This window comes from Rhyacophila brunnea, unplaced genomic scaffold, assembly GCF_057557595.1.
Source record: "Rhyacophila brunnea isolate RB1 unplaced genomic scaffold, BYU_Rbru_1.0 scaffold_15, whole genome shotgun sequence".
NCBI lineage: Eukaryota > Metazoa > Arthropoda > Insecta > Trichoptera > Rhyacophilidae > Rhyacophila > Rhyacophila brunnea.
Window position 1 is genome coordinate 20,847,101 of NW_028232806.1, and position 19,472 is coordinate 20,866,572.

Genomic DNA, 19,472 nt, shown 5'->3' on the forward strand with positions numbered 1-19,472 from the left:
GGGCTTGAGCTAACCAGTATCGTATTTTGAAATCGTGTAACCGTATGGTGGCACTTGTCGCTAGAAGACCACTTGATATCTCTTGAGTAGTTACTATCTGTGGCAGGAATAAAACAACAAAAGTTAGACATAGAAGATTGCAAGAAAACTTTGTAAAAAAAATATTTATTTTATTTCATACGTTTTAATATATTTTTTATAGCAACATGTACTAGGGTTTCAGACTGCTTTTTGGAAGGAAATAAGCAATATGTATCTCAATTACCTATTATTGGTACATAACTGAATCGTTAAGGTATATAATATTATATATACAAAAATAACCTCACAAAAATAAACTTACCATCTATATGAAATTTAAGTATCGGTAAATAATAATACTAATATCACATTTCGTGAACATTCTGACAATATGGCCTATCTGAGATTTTTAGTGAAATTCATGTTTTATATCCATTCAATGTCAAATTTAATGATCTTGCGGGTCTTTTTCAATTTATCCAATGTGTTAAAAAAATATTTCCAAAGATATAAGGAAAAAACAATTTGTCACATTAAAGAAAATTGGCGGCAACATGACATATCTAGCATATTTTTTTTGGTAGCTGCCTTGTTGTGTGCGTTTTTTAACTAAATAAAATGGATTTAAAAATAATCGATGTGTGTACTTATGTACGCGCGTTAGAAGTTATACTTCTTTGGCGTAACAAAACAAAAACAATGATACAATGATGTGATAACCTATATTCTTCGACTAGCTCTTAATTATCTAATTAAATTACACACTCAAGAAAAAGGACCGTTTATTGGAACGCCGTTGGTTTATTTCTATACACTTTAACTTATATTACTAAATTATATAGTAAGTTATCGTTTTTTTTGTTTTAATTAAAAGGTTAACTTACAATTCGAAAAAAAACCAACACATATGCGATCGATAAACGAAATCATCTTATTATCAAATATTATAATATGATTATTTTTTTTTCTATAATGTATTTTGAATATTTCAATTTTAATGTATTTTTTTTTAAATTTAAAACCATCAATTTTCTATGTATAAAAATTGTATGAATACAAAGGATTTCAAGTATAGAATAACGAAATAACCATTAAAGTGATTAAATGTCCAATTTAATAATGTATGGGTTCATTTTCTTCTTAGTATAGCTTAATAGTTTAGTAGGTAAAGAGATAAAGTATGTTTTAGGGAAACATTCGCCCCCATAGATGGAGGTGAATATTTCTTGTTGCCATATCACAATTTCCATTGTTCTGTCACAAGCAGTCGCTTGGCATTATTATAAAGTATTTTCTGCCGCCGTGAGGCCGGTCATAAGTCATGGACCAAAGCTAAATGCCGCAGAAAATAATACAATCTTCCGTGCGATATGATGATGGCAATTATATTTCTATCAATTAGTAGTCAAGTGGCGTAAAAGTAGAGGTGGATAAATATGTTTGCAAAATGTATGACCAATTTATATACCTAACAGTGTTCAATTTTATCACGATTGTATTTAATCAAAATCACATCGAAAAGACAAACATGCAAAAGGAGCCTTTTGTAAACCTCATAAATTCAAAATAACCTTTTATTAGAAGACGGAAAAAACATTTAATCTTCATTTTAAATGGAATTTCGAAAATTAAAAACAAAAACGAACTCTATAGAAAATGGGATTACTAACAGATTCCTCATATTATAAGATTTTCAGATATACGAGTACAAAGGGGTCGGAGAGCGGGAGGTGTGAGGGTAGGTTCAAGAATTATTAATAGAATATGTTAATAAAAACAATATATTATAAAACGTTATTTTAATAATAAAGAACCAAACATTCTGAAAAACTTGTGTATATTCAATAATGAATAAAAAAAATGCCATTACTCATTAGTACAAGAACGTCAATAATGAAATTCGTGGCGAGTGCCCCGACGTCTGTTACAATAATTAAGTTAGTATTGTCATTTACATTAATTAATCACAAAGAAGATTGCCTACTAATTGGTGGAATTTGAAGTACCTCAGTTTAAACGTAAACATAAGAAATAATTAGCATGAATCATAGACGGATCAGTAGCTTAGAGGCCAAAGCACTCACCCGGAAAGTAAAAAACGTGAATTTGAGTCCCATTTGGTTCAATTTTTTTTTCTAGATTTTTTTCTAATATGTATGTTTCTGAGGTTTTTCTAAATTATGTTATTTCTTTAATAACGAATCAAACCTTCTGAAAACCTTGTGTATAAACAGAATAAAAATATAATAAAATAATACATAATTAATTAATTGTATAATTAGTACCATCACAGTTTTTTGCCGCAAGTTAACATTAAGTATTTTAAGGATAAAATGCCATTTTTTTTCATTGCCTCTACAATTCAACGTGTATCTATCTTGGCCGCCTCACGAAGAATTAATGTAATAATTTTTATACCGAAAATGGATATTTACCCTTTGTCAACCTATTACTTATATAGATTCCAAAACAAATCTAAACCCAGTATTCAAACCCGAGACCCACAACTTTATAAGCGGACACGTTACAGCTCATCCATCAAAGGCGCTCATTAATATTTACTTAAGATAATCAAAATCAATTAATTATTACTTACTTGTATCCATACTCCAAGTTATCACCGCAGCCTCCCCAGAGCCAGTCTTTGTGTAGATCTCTTGGCCTTGGCGCTCTTGAGCATCCACATGAGGATAGTCTCCCGTCTCGGCAGGCCCTCGACACCCATAACGCTGCACCAGCTGCCAGTGATGCATGGGTAAAGGCTGATTCTCGACTACCTATTATAAAACACAATATAAAAACTATAATTCGTACTATCAATCAAAATGTTATTTGATGTTATCACTTAAAACTGACAGAGGAAGCAGCGTAACAAAATGTTGAATAATGCTATGAAAATACGAAGGAAAATTGCTCGAAGTCATTAAACAGAAATAATATTTTTTTGATGTGTTCACCTAATATTATGTGGTCATTCATACCTATATATTAATTTAATAAGAAATTGGGATACTGTTATAATATTATACAGATCTTATTTTTATCATATTTTCTGACGTTTTCGTCCATTTATAAGATAAATGTTTCAAAAACTTGTAAAGTAAAGAACGGGTTGATCGAAATTCTATTCGGCATGAATTTTTTATATACAATTTGTGAATGAATAGTCTGGTGGTTTTGATAATATTAGTTTTCATACAAATATATTTCATATACTTTAAATAATTCTTAATTGCACCAGTTACTTGGATGAGCGATCTGGCAAGTATGGACCGAATGTACTTTCAGGTAGGCTCATGGCGAATTATTTTCTTATATTTTTACTGTTAAATTTTGTCTGGATATTTTTTTCTCTTATCAATAAATCAATTTCACTATATAATAAATTGGTATATAAACAGTAATATACTCTATTACTCGATACCTATATATAAGCACGTAAAAATACCATAGAGTGATGCATAGGTCAGTAGATTTTATAAAAAAAGGACACAATTCAACACATGTCAATTTAGACGTAATAGTATCTATTATTTATTCAAAACAAAAAAAAACGTCATCATTTAAAGTGGTTTAGATAGAAATAATGAAATAATAAAATAGCATGGTAGGAGTAGAAAGAAGAATCAAAAGAAAACTAAATGTTATATTGTCTTTTTCAATAAGTGAATGTGTATAATACATGAAAATACCGAAAGGCGAAATCGTAGTCATCAACGATAATTTTGAATATTCATATACTAATTAATAGAATATCACTTTGCATTGAATATAAATAAATGATAATATTTTCATACATACACTGATTTTATAAATAAAATTAAAACAATTAATTATTTGAAAAAGATGGTTTGTAATCACTGAGTCAATGGTCGTATGTGACTGACGTGTAACGAATCGATGCAATTTCACTAAATGTGCATCTTTTATCATGGGGTTGCAATTATTTATATTACGATGCCGGTCAAACTGTTACATAAAACTAATTCCGTGAATGTATTAAATTAATATAATATTTTGGGGATTATATCTGCAGGTGGCATTATTTGGTAATATATACACATATATATTATATATATATATAGGTATATAACAGTAGCGAATCGTGGAAGTAGGCTAATTGGATCCGACATAAATAGAGCAGACTAAACTTTGTCAGTCAAACGTATTTGTTTTCATTGAACTAAGACTATAACGTTTAGATAGTGTTTGTTAGTTTTTTAAATTCAATGAAATCTTGTCTGATCCAAGTGACAGTAAAAACATATTCGTTTATTTATAAAATATCCAACTTTATGCCCTTAAATTATACATAATTAATTTAGATGTTATATAGCTGATATATATTTTTATCGATTATGGTTTGGTTTTGGCAGAGCTTAGTGAACAACACCTTCTGTTCAACGAAAATAAATAAGTATGAACTATAGTAATAATAAAATTTGAGTGTGTGTTTGTCTGTCCGTTTCATCGGTTCTGTATATTTGTAATTAAATTTAATACCAAGTGATACTTTTAATTTCTTGAAAAAAATACATTAAGTATCTTATTTTGCTATAATTTCATAAATATTATAATTACTATTCACCTATTCTAGTCAACGGCCCAAAAACCGAAGTATCATTCTTCACAGTGCAGTTCCATCTTCTCCCCTGGAACTGATGCTGACATTCTGAGATGGCTTCCTTAGCGCCTTTTGCCAGGGCTGGCATGTGGTCTCCGTACAGCTGGCAGAGGCGAGATTGCCCGGGTGAGAGACCAGCCACGGATCGGCATTCGGTTTCTTCGGGAGCCGTCCACGTCTCAAAACCATGCATCCCCATATAACTGCGAACAAATAGAAGATAGGTACGTGATAAAGAGATTTTTTTAGTTATAAAATGTACCTAATGTATCGATATAATATCGTCTCTGTTTCTCATGTAACTAATTATTATTTCATTTGGTATACAATTCGATGTAGATCTTGGTCACGAAAATGTTTTTTAACAGATTTTTATACAAGAAATTGATGTTACCCACATTCTCAATCCGACACCCCATGTTGTATAATATTTTTCTTTTTAAATATCAAAATTAAAGGATATTATGGATTAATAATGAAGGTGTATAAATTAATATACCAGGGTGCGAGTTCACGCACCACTTTCTTTTGGTGAAGCTCAAATCTGTACGACATGAGCTCCCGAATTCAATGCGAATTCGGAGGGTAGATGATATCGTCGCCCCAAAAGCAAAAAGGCACATATGCAATTTTGACGGTTTTGAGTTATGAATGCAGTTTTTTTCGTATTTTTTTTTTCTCTACATTATAGGCAAAACGGCATTTTTGAAGAAAAATCCATGAATTCACAATTGAGCAAAGAAAATAAAGGTTACTTGTGTATTTGTAAACTGATCTTCATTTAATGTATAGGAAAAAGGTAACATGTACACAATTTTGGGAACTATTTGCAATGTTTACAAAAAAAAATATAGGAAAAAGGTAACAAGTGTAATTATTTAAAAGTGAGTAAGGGCCTTTGTACAATAAAAAATAATTTCGTTGCAGAAAAAGGGCACTTGTGAAATTTGTGAAAAATTTAAAAACATGTTGGCAGCGGACGCTTGCAAATCAAAAAAAGAAGATAAAGCCATTCATAAATGCATATAGGAAAAAGGTAATATGTGACTTAAAACCTCTTAAAAATCAAAAATTGACAGATTATAAAAAATAAAAATTGTATTTCAATCTTGAGTAATTAGGTGATATGTGTTCCATATTTCATTTCAAAATATTAAGTAATAACCTCTCCACGATTTTTTTTCACTCCAAAAACACTTAAAATGCGTTTTTCTCAAAACTCAATTTATGCACAAGTGCCCTTTTGCTTTTGGGGCGACGATATTATATGTCAATATAAGAATAGTCAAATAGTGTAATAGATTCGGGCGCCAGCTAGTTTTCTCTACGGTAAAAGACTTACTAAAGAACACATGGGAATGAAATAAAAAGTCAGTTACTTTAGAATCTCACTGAATTTCAATATACAAATTAGTCAATGTGTATCCATAACACAACATATTACGACTCGTACATATGAGCACGATTATTATAGTAATCATATAATATTATATTAGTTAATTTAACTAATGAACGAAGTGATTAGGTATAGGGAATGTAGCCGGGAAAGTACGAGAGTTCCCGGTGAAAGCGGAGGCCTGATAATTAGTCGGCGGTGTAAGAGTAGGAGTTGACTTTTCTAACTCTATAGTAAGTCGCATTCAGGGAACACAAAAATAATGAGAAATGGGATGCTTTCTGGGTGAGGCTGTATCAAGGTTTAATTAACGAGTGTGGATAAATATGCGATTCCCTGGTTCACTTGGGTATAATAAATGACCCTAGGTGTCAGTGCGGAAGTGAGATTGAGACATTAATCACGTTGTTTGGCAATGTCCTTTGTATGATACCCAGAGACAGAGGCTTCTTGAGGATCTAAGTAAACAAAAGTACCAATTACTACTGTATCTTGCTATATTTTTGGCTCGGCCGAATATCAAAGCGTTCCATTGTATCCAAGTGTTTCTGAGGGAGTGTGACCTTCAAGTGTAAAGTGTATTTTTTTTTGTAAATTTAAATTGAATACTACCTACATAATTGTAATAATACTATTGTAATAACACTTAACAGCGTATGCTATGTAATGATGTAAAAGTAAAGCTGATAATTCGTAGCTTAATACAAAAAAGGATAAATATGCGATAAAATTAAACACTCGTTAAAGAATAATATTTTATTTTTAATAGTTACTTCTGCTTCGATAATAAGTATGCATTAAATTTTTTAACATAAAATAAACCTGAATTTAATATTGGTAAAATTTGGGGATATTTGGGGCGCTTTATAATTCTTCCAATTTACTGTCAGACCGACATAAAGTAATAAACCTAACCTGGCTTTAAAGCCTTGATCTATCGTCGCTGTAAGATTGGTTTCCCGAATAGACCAAATGTTCAAGAGACGAAAAACAAATTTTATAATCCTATATTTAAATACATGGAGATATTTAAATTGTTATTTTTACAGCATATGAATGATGTATTCATTACCATTACAAAGTAATTTAAAGAAAGGGCTGGTTCTCGTCCAATAAGATACAAAAAAACATTCTGCATTAAAAGGTCGATTTAGGCAAAAACGGATATTCGGGAAACCAATCCTATAGCAACGCTATGGTGACTGACTTTCGTATTGATATCGTATTTATCTTCTCTGTAGTCGAATCTGATAATAATTAAATTATTATGATATGATACTCACCCAATATAAAAAAAATGCGTAACTCTAGCATTTTACAAATTGTTTTCGAAATGGATCCTTCATACCATTATTATGTATACGCGTCTGTTTTATTACTAAGTTTACTTATTGATTTCCTTGAAAACAGGAAAATATATGTATTTTACCTAATATAGAACCTTGGCTTATACACGTAGCAGCTTCTGTGTTTTTCTAGACTTCTGTAATGTCTGATGGATTTATTTGAGTTAATACTGATTGTTGTTTTCCAACATTGTTCATCTGACTTGCCACTGATATGAACACTCATGTAAACATGATAACAGGTACTGATTAAACTTGGTGACGTTTTTATTTATACCTGTGCAACGGATGTCACTCCATCCTTGTTTGTTTTTGTCTTACATGAAAATTAGTACGTGCATCACTTCTTCCATCTACGTATGAATATTAATTTGAAAAAAAACTACGAATATATTTTGTCTCCACGTGATATAACATTTATTGGCTTTAAGTTTTTTATAGGATTCGGTATATTACTTAAAAGAATATTCTTTTATTAATTTTATTAAACTCATGTTTGAATGCAAAAAAAAATGTGGGTGAATTATATTGTATGTTGTAGCATTCAAGGCTCACTATTATAGTCAGGCCATGACACGACACTGTAAACTTTAAAGTAGTGCTAGTTATTTTTTATACTTTGTATTAAATTAATATGGTAAACTGTTTGCAGTTGCATATTTAAATATATGGTAATAATATATGGACAATTATTGCAAACATGGTTATCAACACCTTATCGCATTTCATTCAAAGGTAATAAATAACTAACACTACCATCGTAATTCGAGACTCAGTGCTACTGCCCACTACCTATATATCGTTTCTGTTCTGGCAGAACACACTAACTGGAGAATACTAGTTTTGAGTAATTTGACTTTGAAGCTTTTAAAATATTTCAAATGGTCTATCATGTGAGTTTATTGTAATCGTCAAAAAGATGACTTTAAAATAAAGACTGTTTATTTATTAAGAAGGTTTCCAGACGGTAAAGTTTGAAATAAGGAACATTTTGGTATAACTAACTCAATATGTAATTTTTTCGAATTAGCGTCTTCTGCCAGAACAATGACGATATATTCGGCCACAGTATCATTTCTCAATACATACAAAAAGTGACGTTTACCACATTGCCTGGCTTAGTGGCGAAGTAGCGAATTGTTCGCCGTATAGGTATTATAATCTCAGAAAATAAATCGAGCATATATTTTTTAAATAGGACTAATTATCATCATCATCAGCATGAATATATCCACTGCTGGATGAAGGCCTATCCAAGCTGAATCCTCTTCTTGCGGTCCTGTGCGTTGCGTTGCCACGTATTTCCGCAGAACTTAATCATATCACCGATGCAGCGGCCTCTAGGTCTGATGTTTTTTACCTCTTGGGTACCACTGGATGACTAGATTTGTTCAACGATTATTCCTTCTTCGAGCTATGTGTCCAGCCCATTTCCACTTGAAACTTGTCTGTTTCCTTAAGACTAATAATATATTAAAATATAAGAGAGAGGTAGTAAACTGAGACACCCGGATACCCTTCTACCCTGTCATACATAGTGGCCTCTGTAGGGGTATATTATTTATATTATATGTATGTATGTTGGTTGAGTGATCACACCGCTCGTAAAATTTGCGCATTCGAAGCCGGTCTGGTATGGAGGGATGATGATGTAGATCATTTTTTTATGGAAAATTGTAGTTTTTAGTCAATACTTTATAAACAATATTTTCTCGCACCTGACACCTTGCCTATAGCTGTTATTTTTATTGAGTCCTATATCAATAAAATAAATAATTGTATCACCTACCCTACTTTCAAACCACAAAAGGCGAAAGACAATATTACCGAAATTTGAGAAGTGCTTCACTTGCATGACTTTCAGTTAATTTCGTCGCAATTGGGTAAGGTACAGGCACCTAAATTAGTATAGCATTTTGGCCAGAATCCGATGGATGCGAGTTCAAGTCTCGCTTGGCACCATATTTTTTTTAATATATATATTTCTGAGATGTTTCCAAATTATGTATTAAATTATTCTATGGCTATTATGCGATGGTAGCTGGCGGAGAAGAGTGTCATATTTTTTCCTTATTCTTAGGTTTAAACGTGATGAAATAGTATTCTGACAAATATCTAGGATAACTATTCAAAATGGCGTAAATGAAGAATTAATTTATGGTTTTCATCATATATTTTTTACAATCACATCAAAAACCATTATAACTTTGTCATAAATTCTTATTCATGCATTTATTGGGATGTTGCAGATGACATTGGAAATAAATTAATCACATATATAACCCATTAATCGGTGTTAATAAGAAAAAAATCAGTCGATACGAAGTAAATGTGTAATTTGTACGGAAGTACATAATACTAAGTTCCAGGGCCTACTATTAAAGTCAGGCCGCGGCATTGAATAGCAAGTTTCGATAATAGTGCTAGTTATTGATTATCGTATCTGTGTGCAGTAAATGAGGATTCATGTTTTTTTTTTAGGATTTTAGGTGGGTTTTGTTTTTTACGAGAAAAGGGTATTAGCCACTGGCTAAACCTATTAGTTTTTTTTACGAAATAGTTTACTATATTGCATTCGGAGTTTGACCAATAACTAGCACCACGATCGAAATTCACAACTTCGTGCCGCGGCCAGACTATAGTTGACCTCGACGAAGTTCATGCAACATGAACGTTGAAATATCATGATTGCTCTATTATAAAATTTCAGTCAAGTAATTTACTATACGTAGTTAGATAGTTCGTCGAAAACAGAAAAAAACAATACTAAGAATAAATAAAATAACCAATGACAGATATTTGTTTATTTAATTGAAAATAAAAAAATATTTACAAAATGTAAGTACCTAATTTAATTGAATTCAATTATTTGCATACGTTGATCATAAATAATAATAATTTATATTGTCGTTGTTATAAAATAATCCAGTATTTTTTTTTCATATCATTTTGTTTAAATTAATAAAAACCTGAAATAATCACACTTTTATTTTTCTCCATAAGAAGTTAAGTTTTGTCACTGATAAATAATTTAATTTTAACAAATATCTTTAATCGTTACTCATTAGTCATTAGTAATGATAGTTGTATTTATTTTCGCGTCCCCAAAACTCAATAATAAAATTCAATCCATAACCTCGTTGAGATTTAAGAAGAAGCGTTGCTTTTCTGAACCCAACACCTCCACTCCTCAACACTGCATATCCACCACGTCTATTGATAAACTGATCCAAAGCTCTGATGCACGTTATGGTAAACATGGGATTAGATCCATTACCAGGGAATTGCACAAGCTCGTATTGAACACGGAAGAAACCAGAACTCTTGACAATAATCTGACGGAATAACTGACGATCTCCTGGGGATACGAAGCCAAGAATCAAATTGTGTGAAGAGTTGGATCCTCTATTGTAATTTTGGCCGTATGTTGGATCATGGAATCCATAATATGGAGGGCCTTGTGATGTAGATAACTGACATATTGTCAGCAAAATAAAAGCTCCTGAAAATGTTGTTCTGAATATAGTCATTTTTATTTACTTTTTATTAAGTCAAAATTAACTGAGTAGAAATCACTTTTAGACTTTTTATATGAGTATCACTTATATCAAAATAACAAATATAATTCGTATTATATTAAGCTAATTAATTCAATATCTTAGTTCACCGAGTTCTTAATAAAGATTAACTAAATTTTTTCGTGGAAGGTGTTTAATTTAATTTCAGATCTTGCTGATAATATTATTAAGTAAACATGATAGGAATAACAGACATTTTTATAACTAGAAAGAGTAGATTTTTTAGAGCAATCTAGATGATTCAAAATATGATCACGTAAATATTATTAAGGTGGCAACTACGCAGGGCTCGAAATGGACCGAAACGCACCGGAGCGCCGTTCCTGTTCATGAAATCGGTAAAATTATCGCCCCGTCTCGTGGAATAAATAATTTGACCGTCTGAGCTGGATACGCCATATAATAGAAAATCTAACACACTTATTTTTATGAAAAAAACACATAAACTTTGATAACTTTACTATGTAAAAATCTTCAGAAAACTGTCGAGTGCTCCGGTTCGTAAATATTTCCATTTCGAGCACTGCAACTACCGAGAAAAGTATGAATACATAATGTCATTTCATTATTAATACCTACGTGTATCTTGAACTTGAACCTGTATCTGCTAGATTCGCACCAGTATGTTTTTTCCAATTAAGCTATGCCATCTTGTTTAATTCGATTCAATTCAATTCAAGTCAATGTTAACTAGTTAGTTATTACATGAAATGCTTATCGAAGTGTATCTAAATATACAATATGGATTTTAGTATTTGGGTTAATTAAATAAAAAATACGTTAAAACCATGAATTATTAAAAAAACTCTTGTAATAAATGTACATGTATATATCCGTAACCATATTCAATTATAATGTATATTATAATCAATACAATACTATTTTCATAACAATATTAAATTGATAATTCTTCACAAGGTCTAACATATTGAGGAGCTGACAATAAAAGAGAGAAAAAATCATAGGTAATCAAGATAAGTAAATCAACCTTCTGGAAACGAGGTTGATTTTCAATTTACTACACATTATTCATATGGCAATAAAATATATTGAAATTTCCGTAACATTTATTAATGTTTTTAGTATTTAATGTGACACAAGTCAGGGCAAAATATTTAAAATCAGTAAGGCAGGTAGTGCAAAAATAATAATGTATCGATGGAATGTTTTCCAGTGTTAGGAGTATAATAAATAGATATAGAATAAGCAGATATATATGCAATGGAATCACCTAAGTAGATACGTGGGTGATGTGATAACTGCTAATAACACATTTTTTTTAAAATTATATTTCACGTGCACTCCTTGATGCCCCAGGGTTATTTTTAATTAAAAAAAGAACACTGGAGGTCAATAATATTTTGCTTATATATATATATAGAAACATAAAAAATCATTATTCCTGTAAAAAGATTGTTTATATGTTTTACATTTTGAGTGTATTCATAATCATTGTATTATTAATCACATACATGCAGAGGATATGTCACTAATAATAACGTAGATATGGATCTTCATATTGAAAAAATGTATAGTTTAAAGATTAGAACGTATAGCGACCCCAAATCTCAACAATAAAATTAAATCCATATCCTCGTTGAGATTTCAAATATAGCGTTGCATTTGTGAAGCCAACGCCTCCTCTCTTCAACATTGCATATCCGCCATTTCCATTAATAAACTGATCCAATGCCCTGATGCACGTGATGGTGAAGAGTGAACGAGATCCATTGCCGGGGAATTCCACAGTCTCGGATTGAACACGGAGTATAGCAGAAGACCTGCCAATTATCTGCCGGTATATTTGCTGATCCCCTGGAGACACGGAGCCAAGAATCAAGTTGTGTGAAGAGTTAGATCCTTTATTAAAATTTTGGCCATATATTGGATCATGAGGTTGAGCTCCATAATGGAATGGCCAGTAAGATGTAGATAACTGACATACTGTCAGCAAAACGAAGCCTACTGTTAATATAGAACTAAAAATTGCCATTTTGATACGTTATTCAAAATATCAAAATTAATTCAATAATCACTTTTTAATACTTTTCAATCAAAGATTTTTATAACTGAATATAATTTTGACACGTCTTAGTCCACTGAGATCTTAATAAAGATTGATTTAAATTGTATATGGAGGCTGTTTAATATTGTTACACACTTCACTGATAATACTATTAAGTAAATATCATAGCAATAACACACGTTTTTATAACTGCACAATGTAGATTTTTAAATGCAACGTAGATAATATGTATATTATGTACCTACATAAGTAAAATTAAATAAATATTGGCTTAACATGCCAGTTACCGAGAAATTTCTAAACACATATCGCTTGATATGTTAGTTATCAATTTAACTTAAATGATATTATATTATACAATATTATAGTATGGCAAGGAATGACGTCTATGTCGTACTAAAATCAACATGGTAAAGGAAATGTGGATAACTTTTTGTAATATTTTTTTGTTAGTTAAATTCTGACTTTGAGCGCTGTGAAAGAGCCCTGATTCATCAAGGGTGCTATAAACAGAAATGTTTGGGAACCCCTGAATTATTAATCAAACCCCTTAGAATACACTATCTATGACGGAGCGAAAGAGGTGCGCAGGTCGTACAGTTTAGTCCGCTCGGGGATGAGAGTAACGTTTTTAACAAAATACTGTAATTTAATACACTTTTCTAATAATCTTCTTTTTGAATATACAATATGCACCTAACAATATTAAAGTATATTTTTTAATTTTTTAGTAGAAAATAAGAATTATAGAAAAATATTTTTTTTTTTAATTAATTCTCAAAAATAGTTTTGTCATTGTTAAAAAAACGTATCAGATTACATTTTAATACTAAACATATTAATTAGAAACGATTAGCTAATTAAAATCGCAAATTATATTTTTTTTCTAAGGTGTAAGTTTATTTTTTAATTAAAAAATATAAATGAAAATTATTTTTAAAATGTATATACTAAAACGCAATTTTCTAGTTCTCTGCTCCTTACCGTCACTTTATCACATATTTTCATCTATCGATTCTTCTTGGTCGGTTTCGATCTACTTTTTCAGATAATGACAATGATAATAACACTTTTTGTACGCATGGTAAAACCCCTTATTCCACACTTTACCTCGCTGCCTCATACGGGCTTTCCCTTTATCTCATTCGATGCGGACCAGTTAATTGATATTTAATTACCACATTTAAATAACATGGTAATTATATCTAATGGCCATCTAATGCCGACACTGCAGCCGTGTCGTCAGCGCTGCATGCGAAAATTTTATTATCTAGCCAATTTGATAACTACAATGCCATGGCTGCAATGTAATTATGGTATAATATGTAGTATAATGAACGAAACCGGTGGTCGGTGGCATAATAAAATTTTGTATTACAGAACCACTACAGTTTGCGACATTTTGCTGAGAATTGTAGCGCCGTATGTCTTAGTCCAAAGATATTCGTAACTATAGCAAATAGTGGTATGGCGATAGTTGATTTTGAAAGAATTATTGCTGTACTCATATTCACAAAGAAAGACAATTTAATCATAATAATATTATGCTTGCACAAATTCTAAAAAATAATTGAAAATACATAATTTTGAAAACACTTCTGAGAAAATAATATAATATAACTAATAGAAAAAAATGTTTTTTGAAAAAAATACGACATCCAGCAGGAATCAAACCTGCGTTTCTCAGGATTCGCGCCCACACATATCGAACACAATGCTATAGGCATTATATCCAATTGCGACCAATTTTAATTAATGGCTCTTAGAATACTCTCTGAAGCGCTTCCTAAATTGAGTGGCTATTGGCAATCGGCTTTTGTATTTTAAATCAAATAAGGTATTAATTACATTAATTACTAAACGACGTCACGTATCACTCCAAGATTATTTGTTGTTACTTACTTGATCTTGCTAATAATTTAATTAACTATTTTTTTATTCAACGAAATATAATATATTGTATACAATATATGAAAATTGTTTACACCTAACAAAATACTGAATGTGATGAATTAACTTTTAGAAACATTAAAAAATTATAACACAATTAATAGACATTTTATTTATTTAAATTAAACATAATAAAGGTACTATAATATAATAATAAATAATATACGTTTTATTATGATTAACAGATAAATAAAAATAGATTATACTTTTGACATTTAGGTGTATATATCGCTTTAATAAACATACAGAAATCTGGTATCTGTGTCACAAATACCGGATGTACATTATATTGAAATCACCTAGTCATTTTACAATTTGGTGGTTTCAATATGACGACATATAGCGTCCCCAAATCTCGACAATAAAATTAAATCCATATCCCCGCTGAGATTTCAGATACAGCGTTACATTGTTGAAACCAACACCTCCTCTTCTCAAAAATGCATATCCACCATTCCCATTAATAAACTGATCCAGAGCTCTGATGCACGTGATGGTGAAGAGAGACCGAGTTCCATTACTAGGGAATCGAACTTTTTCGAATTGAACACTGTAGAAACCAGCAGACTTATTAATAATCTTCCGATATAACTGTCGATCCCATGGAGATACGGAGCCAAGAATCAAGTTGTGTGAAGAGTTGGATCCTCTGTTATAATTCGAGCCGTATGATGGATCATACACTCCATATGGAGGGCCGGATGATGTAGATAACTGACATATTGTCAGTAAAATAACTCCTGCTGCTAATAATGATCTGAATATTGTCATGTTGATATGTTGTTTTTTTATCAAAATGATAAATAATTGAACAGAAATCACTCTTTAACACTTCTAAGGTTTATCAGTATAATAAATTAGACTATTTGTTTATTATTTAAAGTAATGTACGTATTCCTGAACCGTCTTCACTGAGATCTTAGAAAGGATTGATTTAAAATTTTCCTTATAGGCTCTTTAATGTAATTTTACGTTGTACTGATAATATTATTATGTATGTAAACATGATAGCAAAACCAGACGTTTTTATAACTACATAATGTATTTTTTTAGAGCAACATAGATAATTTTATTACTTAAAAGAATTTAAGAAATTGTTGTTTTAATATGGTAATTACGTAGAAACATCTATACTTTAACAATATCACGTTTCAGTGTGGCAACACTCAAACTCAATGTTTACTTATAAGACTTATACGCGGCGTAAATGTGAATTCTGCCATTTTTGGTGGTGTTGACTTGTGTGTCTCTGATAATTACCTTAGGAATCGAGGGCATCCGTTGTTTGTTCTCCCACGGTGCAGAACTAACCTGCCATTAGTAATGCCAATTGGGAGGGCAGTAACCATGTTTAATGAAATCGCTTCGGATATTGATATATTCCACTTACGTGAGGTGAATTTAGATGGACGTTGTTTTATAAGTTTTTAAGATAGGGTCTATCAAAGTTCACTCTGTGTGCTTCCTTCTACTTTTATTTCGTTACTTATTTAATTTCTTATTTTATTACTTATTCTCGGTATTTTTATTTTTAAAAATTATTAACACTTATTTTATTTCATGTCGTGAATGCTTTGAATTTATAATTTGTTATGTTCATTATATGTAAAATAAATAAATTTGATTTGATATACTGACGTGATAGGTCTAGATTATTTTGATTTTTCATTTAATTCTACGGTTTGTGTTGTCATAAACCCATCATTAAATTGTCTTAAACTAAACTAACAAATTGTAACATATTAGTATAAGTTGTCCCTAGTTTCTTGCATTGTAATTTATTTTTTTAAATTTTATTTTCGCATATTTGTTACATAGACTTGTAAGTGTTCAAAAATCGTCGTAGTATATAAATTATATACTACTAGAAAATATTATCAGATGGCAGTGTCACCTGTCATTTTGTATGTGGCTTAGTTCTGCAATAGAAATTATTAAAAATTACAAAAATTTTCATAAATTTACATTTTCAGAGATATATCATTTTCAAAATCGTTCTTCATACCTTTCTATCAATCTGTCACAAATTATTTGTAATGTGGTGAAATACTTTCTATACTCGATGTGCTAGTACTGTACTGTAAGCACCTGTCAAACTATTATGACAATATCCAATCTTTTGTTTTCTTTCACGACCCGATTAAAATAAAGCTTTCTTTATTGTCGTGCCAATTTATTTTTCAAATTTAGAATTTGCATTTACGTGTGTGTTTTCTCTCACCTTACCCCTTTTAATATGTCTTCTCCCTGTATCACTTTCTTCTACACATTTACATAAATATTGTCTGTCATTTGTTACAAACAGATAAATCAAGACAAACATATTATATTCTAATTTATAAAACTTTTTGTAGGTAATATAATACATTATGTGATGCATTCTTAGTAAAATGGACATCCTACGTAAGAAATGCTTATCATTGTTTTAACAACACTAAGCAAATAAATATAATATTGGTTCATCCATAATAGAAACCAGTGACTCATAGAAAACATAATCTATTTTAACGAGGAAAAAAATGCTATTGCACAAATTAAACGTCGTGAATAAGAGTATACTTGAATATTTTAAGCTTAGTGTAATAAATAATTCTAAAAGCGAAAATTAAATCTGAGTCATTTCGGTGGAAATTAGATAACTCTAGCACAAAGATGAAAATCATTATGAATTGAAAGAGGAAAATTATGCATTGATATCAAAATAATTGACACTTTGCTCCAGTCTTTGTTGACTTAATGGTAGAAGTAATAAACTGCAGAAGCAAACATTTGAATGTAAAATAATTAACTTCCTTTCAGTATCACCTAAAAGGTAGAACCTCAATCATCACAATATATTATTTTATCGCCCCAAAGACCTATTCTCATCTAAGTCTGTTAATAATACGTTAATTTATTCGACTTAACGATATTTTTTGAACATACTACAGAAAATATTATGTGAAGAATAATTATATATAACCTTTTTAAGAGATTTGATGATAATTTGGTAGTAATTCATGATAATTTCTAACTGCGCTTTTCACAAATAATTGATATTCGCCACAGATAAAGTTGATCTTATTATTATTGTTCATCTACGAAGTCTCAGGTATGTCTTATTTAGCTGTTTGTTTGTTTGTTTGTTTATTATAAAAAAGAATCACCTCTGGTTTTAATATAACAACGTTTTTCTTAGCTCGTATTCTTATTTGTCCAGTGGTTCTTTGTCCGGTACAAATCTTGCAATAGATTTTTAACTAACTTCCCGACTAGCTAGATATTTGAAACTTTTAGAATATATCACAACACGATGCCAATGCATTTTTTAATTACTTTTAGCCATCTTTAAGTAGAATTGAATTCATTTTCAGTTAATTCTGTTTTGTATAAAAAGTTATTTCGACACCATTATTGGTTGCTAGGGGTCAGGGGTCCTATCAACTAAATTATTAATATATACGTGCGTTACTATGGAAATCAATATGACATATCAAGTACATTTTTTTTTGATCGTTTAAGCTAGTCAAGTCAAGCTTATATGGTTCAACAGAAAATTTAAAAACCTTGTATATAAAAAGTTCCTTTTATCTTGTAATTATTTATTCTGAGTTCACAGTGATTGTTCAACAATAAAAGAGAATTTTTCAAACGGTACACGTAAATAGGTTAACGAGAAAAGATGACTTGTTCGACCCAATGAGCAGATGAACTTGCCAAATGATTAGTTCACTTCAGGTGTGTATCGCATTTGACAACTATATAACCACACTTAGCACTATACATGGACCTCAATAGTGTAAGGTACTTAATCTCAAAATAGACGACATGTATGATCAAAAGGGTCAGAGTTAATCAGACTAAGCTGAAGCTTAGAGATTGTGAGTGATAATACAACTCTTGATGGTGATTCTGCAACGTTTGTGATGTGATATTTTATTCGTTGGGGTATTACAAAATGGCAGTTCTATTTTTTTTATAATCAACATCTTTGACAGTTGTTTTGACATTTCACAAATTGCGATTTCTGATCTGTGTGAGTTTTTTGTGAAACACCCATTTAAAACTAGTTTATTTTACGGGGTTTAACTTGGCAATATTTGCATATTAAATAATTTAAGGCATTGATTTATTAAGTGAAATCTACATGCTTAGCGTAGGTAAAAATGGAGCTTTTGTTCTATTTTCAAAGCATGATCCTGGACATACCTTAAACGTTGTAGATAATCTATTTATATAATTTTGAAGCCTTATTATCCTTTATATTTATTTTAAACATTTTATGACTGCATAATGTATTTTTATTATATAAAATAGTATTCTTTTAAACCTCTCGCTCTAATGTTTTAGAATAAAGTCATATTTCAGTACATAAATGTGCAGTGGTGTTAATTTTTTTGACATTTATACATTTTTAAACGCATTTAAAAGTATAATTTATATCGACATTATTATAGTGAAATATTTACGATAAAAAATATATTGATAATCTCTGTGATCCCAAATTTGACAAGAATTAGGCATTTTATTATTCAAAAAATGGGCAAGATTT

General features: G+C 30.4%; 2 protein-coding genes across 2 annotated transcripts in view; both read right to left on the reverse strand.

Annotated features, from left to right (window-relative positions):
• LOC147075027 (protein Wnt-5b-like) overlaps nucleotides 1-4,838 on the reverse strand; it is an 85,660-nt gene extending 80,822 nt beyond the window's left edge. The window contains exons 1-2 of the mRNA XM_085943293.1: nucleotides 4,610-4,838; nucleotides 2,618-2,798 (exon numbers count right to left, since the gene is read on the reverse strand). Of these exons, the coding sequence (XP_085799419.1) occupies nucleotides 2,618-2,798; nucleotides 4,610-4,838 (410 nt within the window). The remainder of the gene's footprint in view (nucleotides 1-2,617; nucleotides 2,799-4,609) is intronic.
• A 10,195-nt stretch (nucleotides 4,839-15,033) lies between these two features.
• LOC147075028 (putative salivary secreted peptide) lies at nucleotides 15,034-15,913 on the reverse strand. The gene has a single exon (XM_085942854.1). It carries the CDS (start codon nucleotides 15,710-15,712, stop codon nucleotides 15,266-15,268), a length of 447 nt encoding a protein of 148 aa, XP_085798980.1. The 5' UTR covers nucleotides 15,713-15,913; the 3' UTR covers nucleotides 15,034-15,265.
• Nucleotides 15,914-19,472: the final 3,559 nt, after the last annotated feature.

Bases quoted from the DNA above. Each gene is read 5' to 3' on its own strand.
- LOC147075028 (XM_085942854.1), bottom strand. From the start codon at position 15,712: ATGACAATATTCAGATCATTATTAGCAGCAGGAGTTATTTTACTGACA.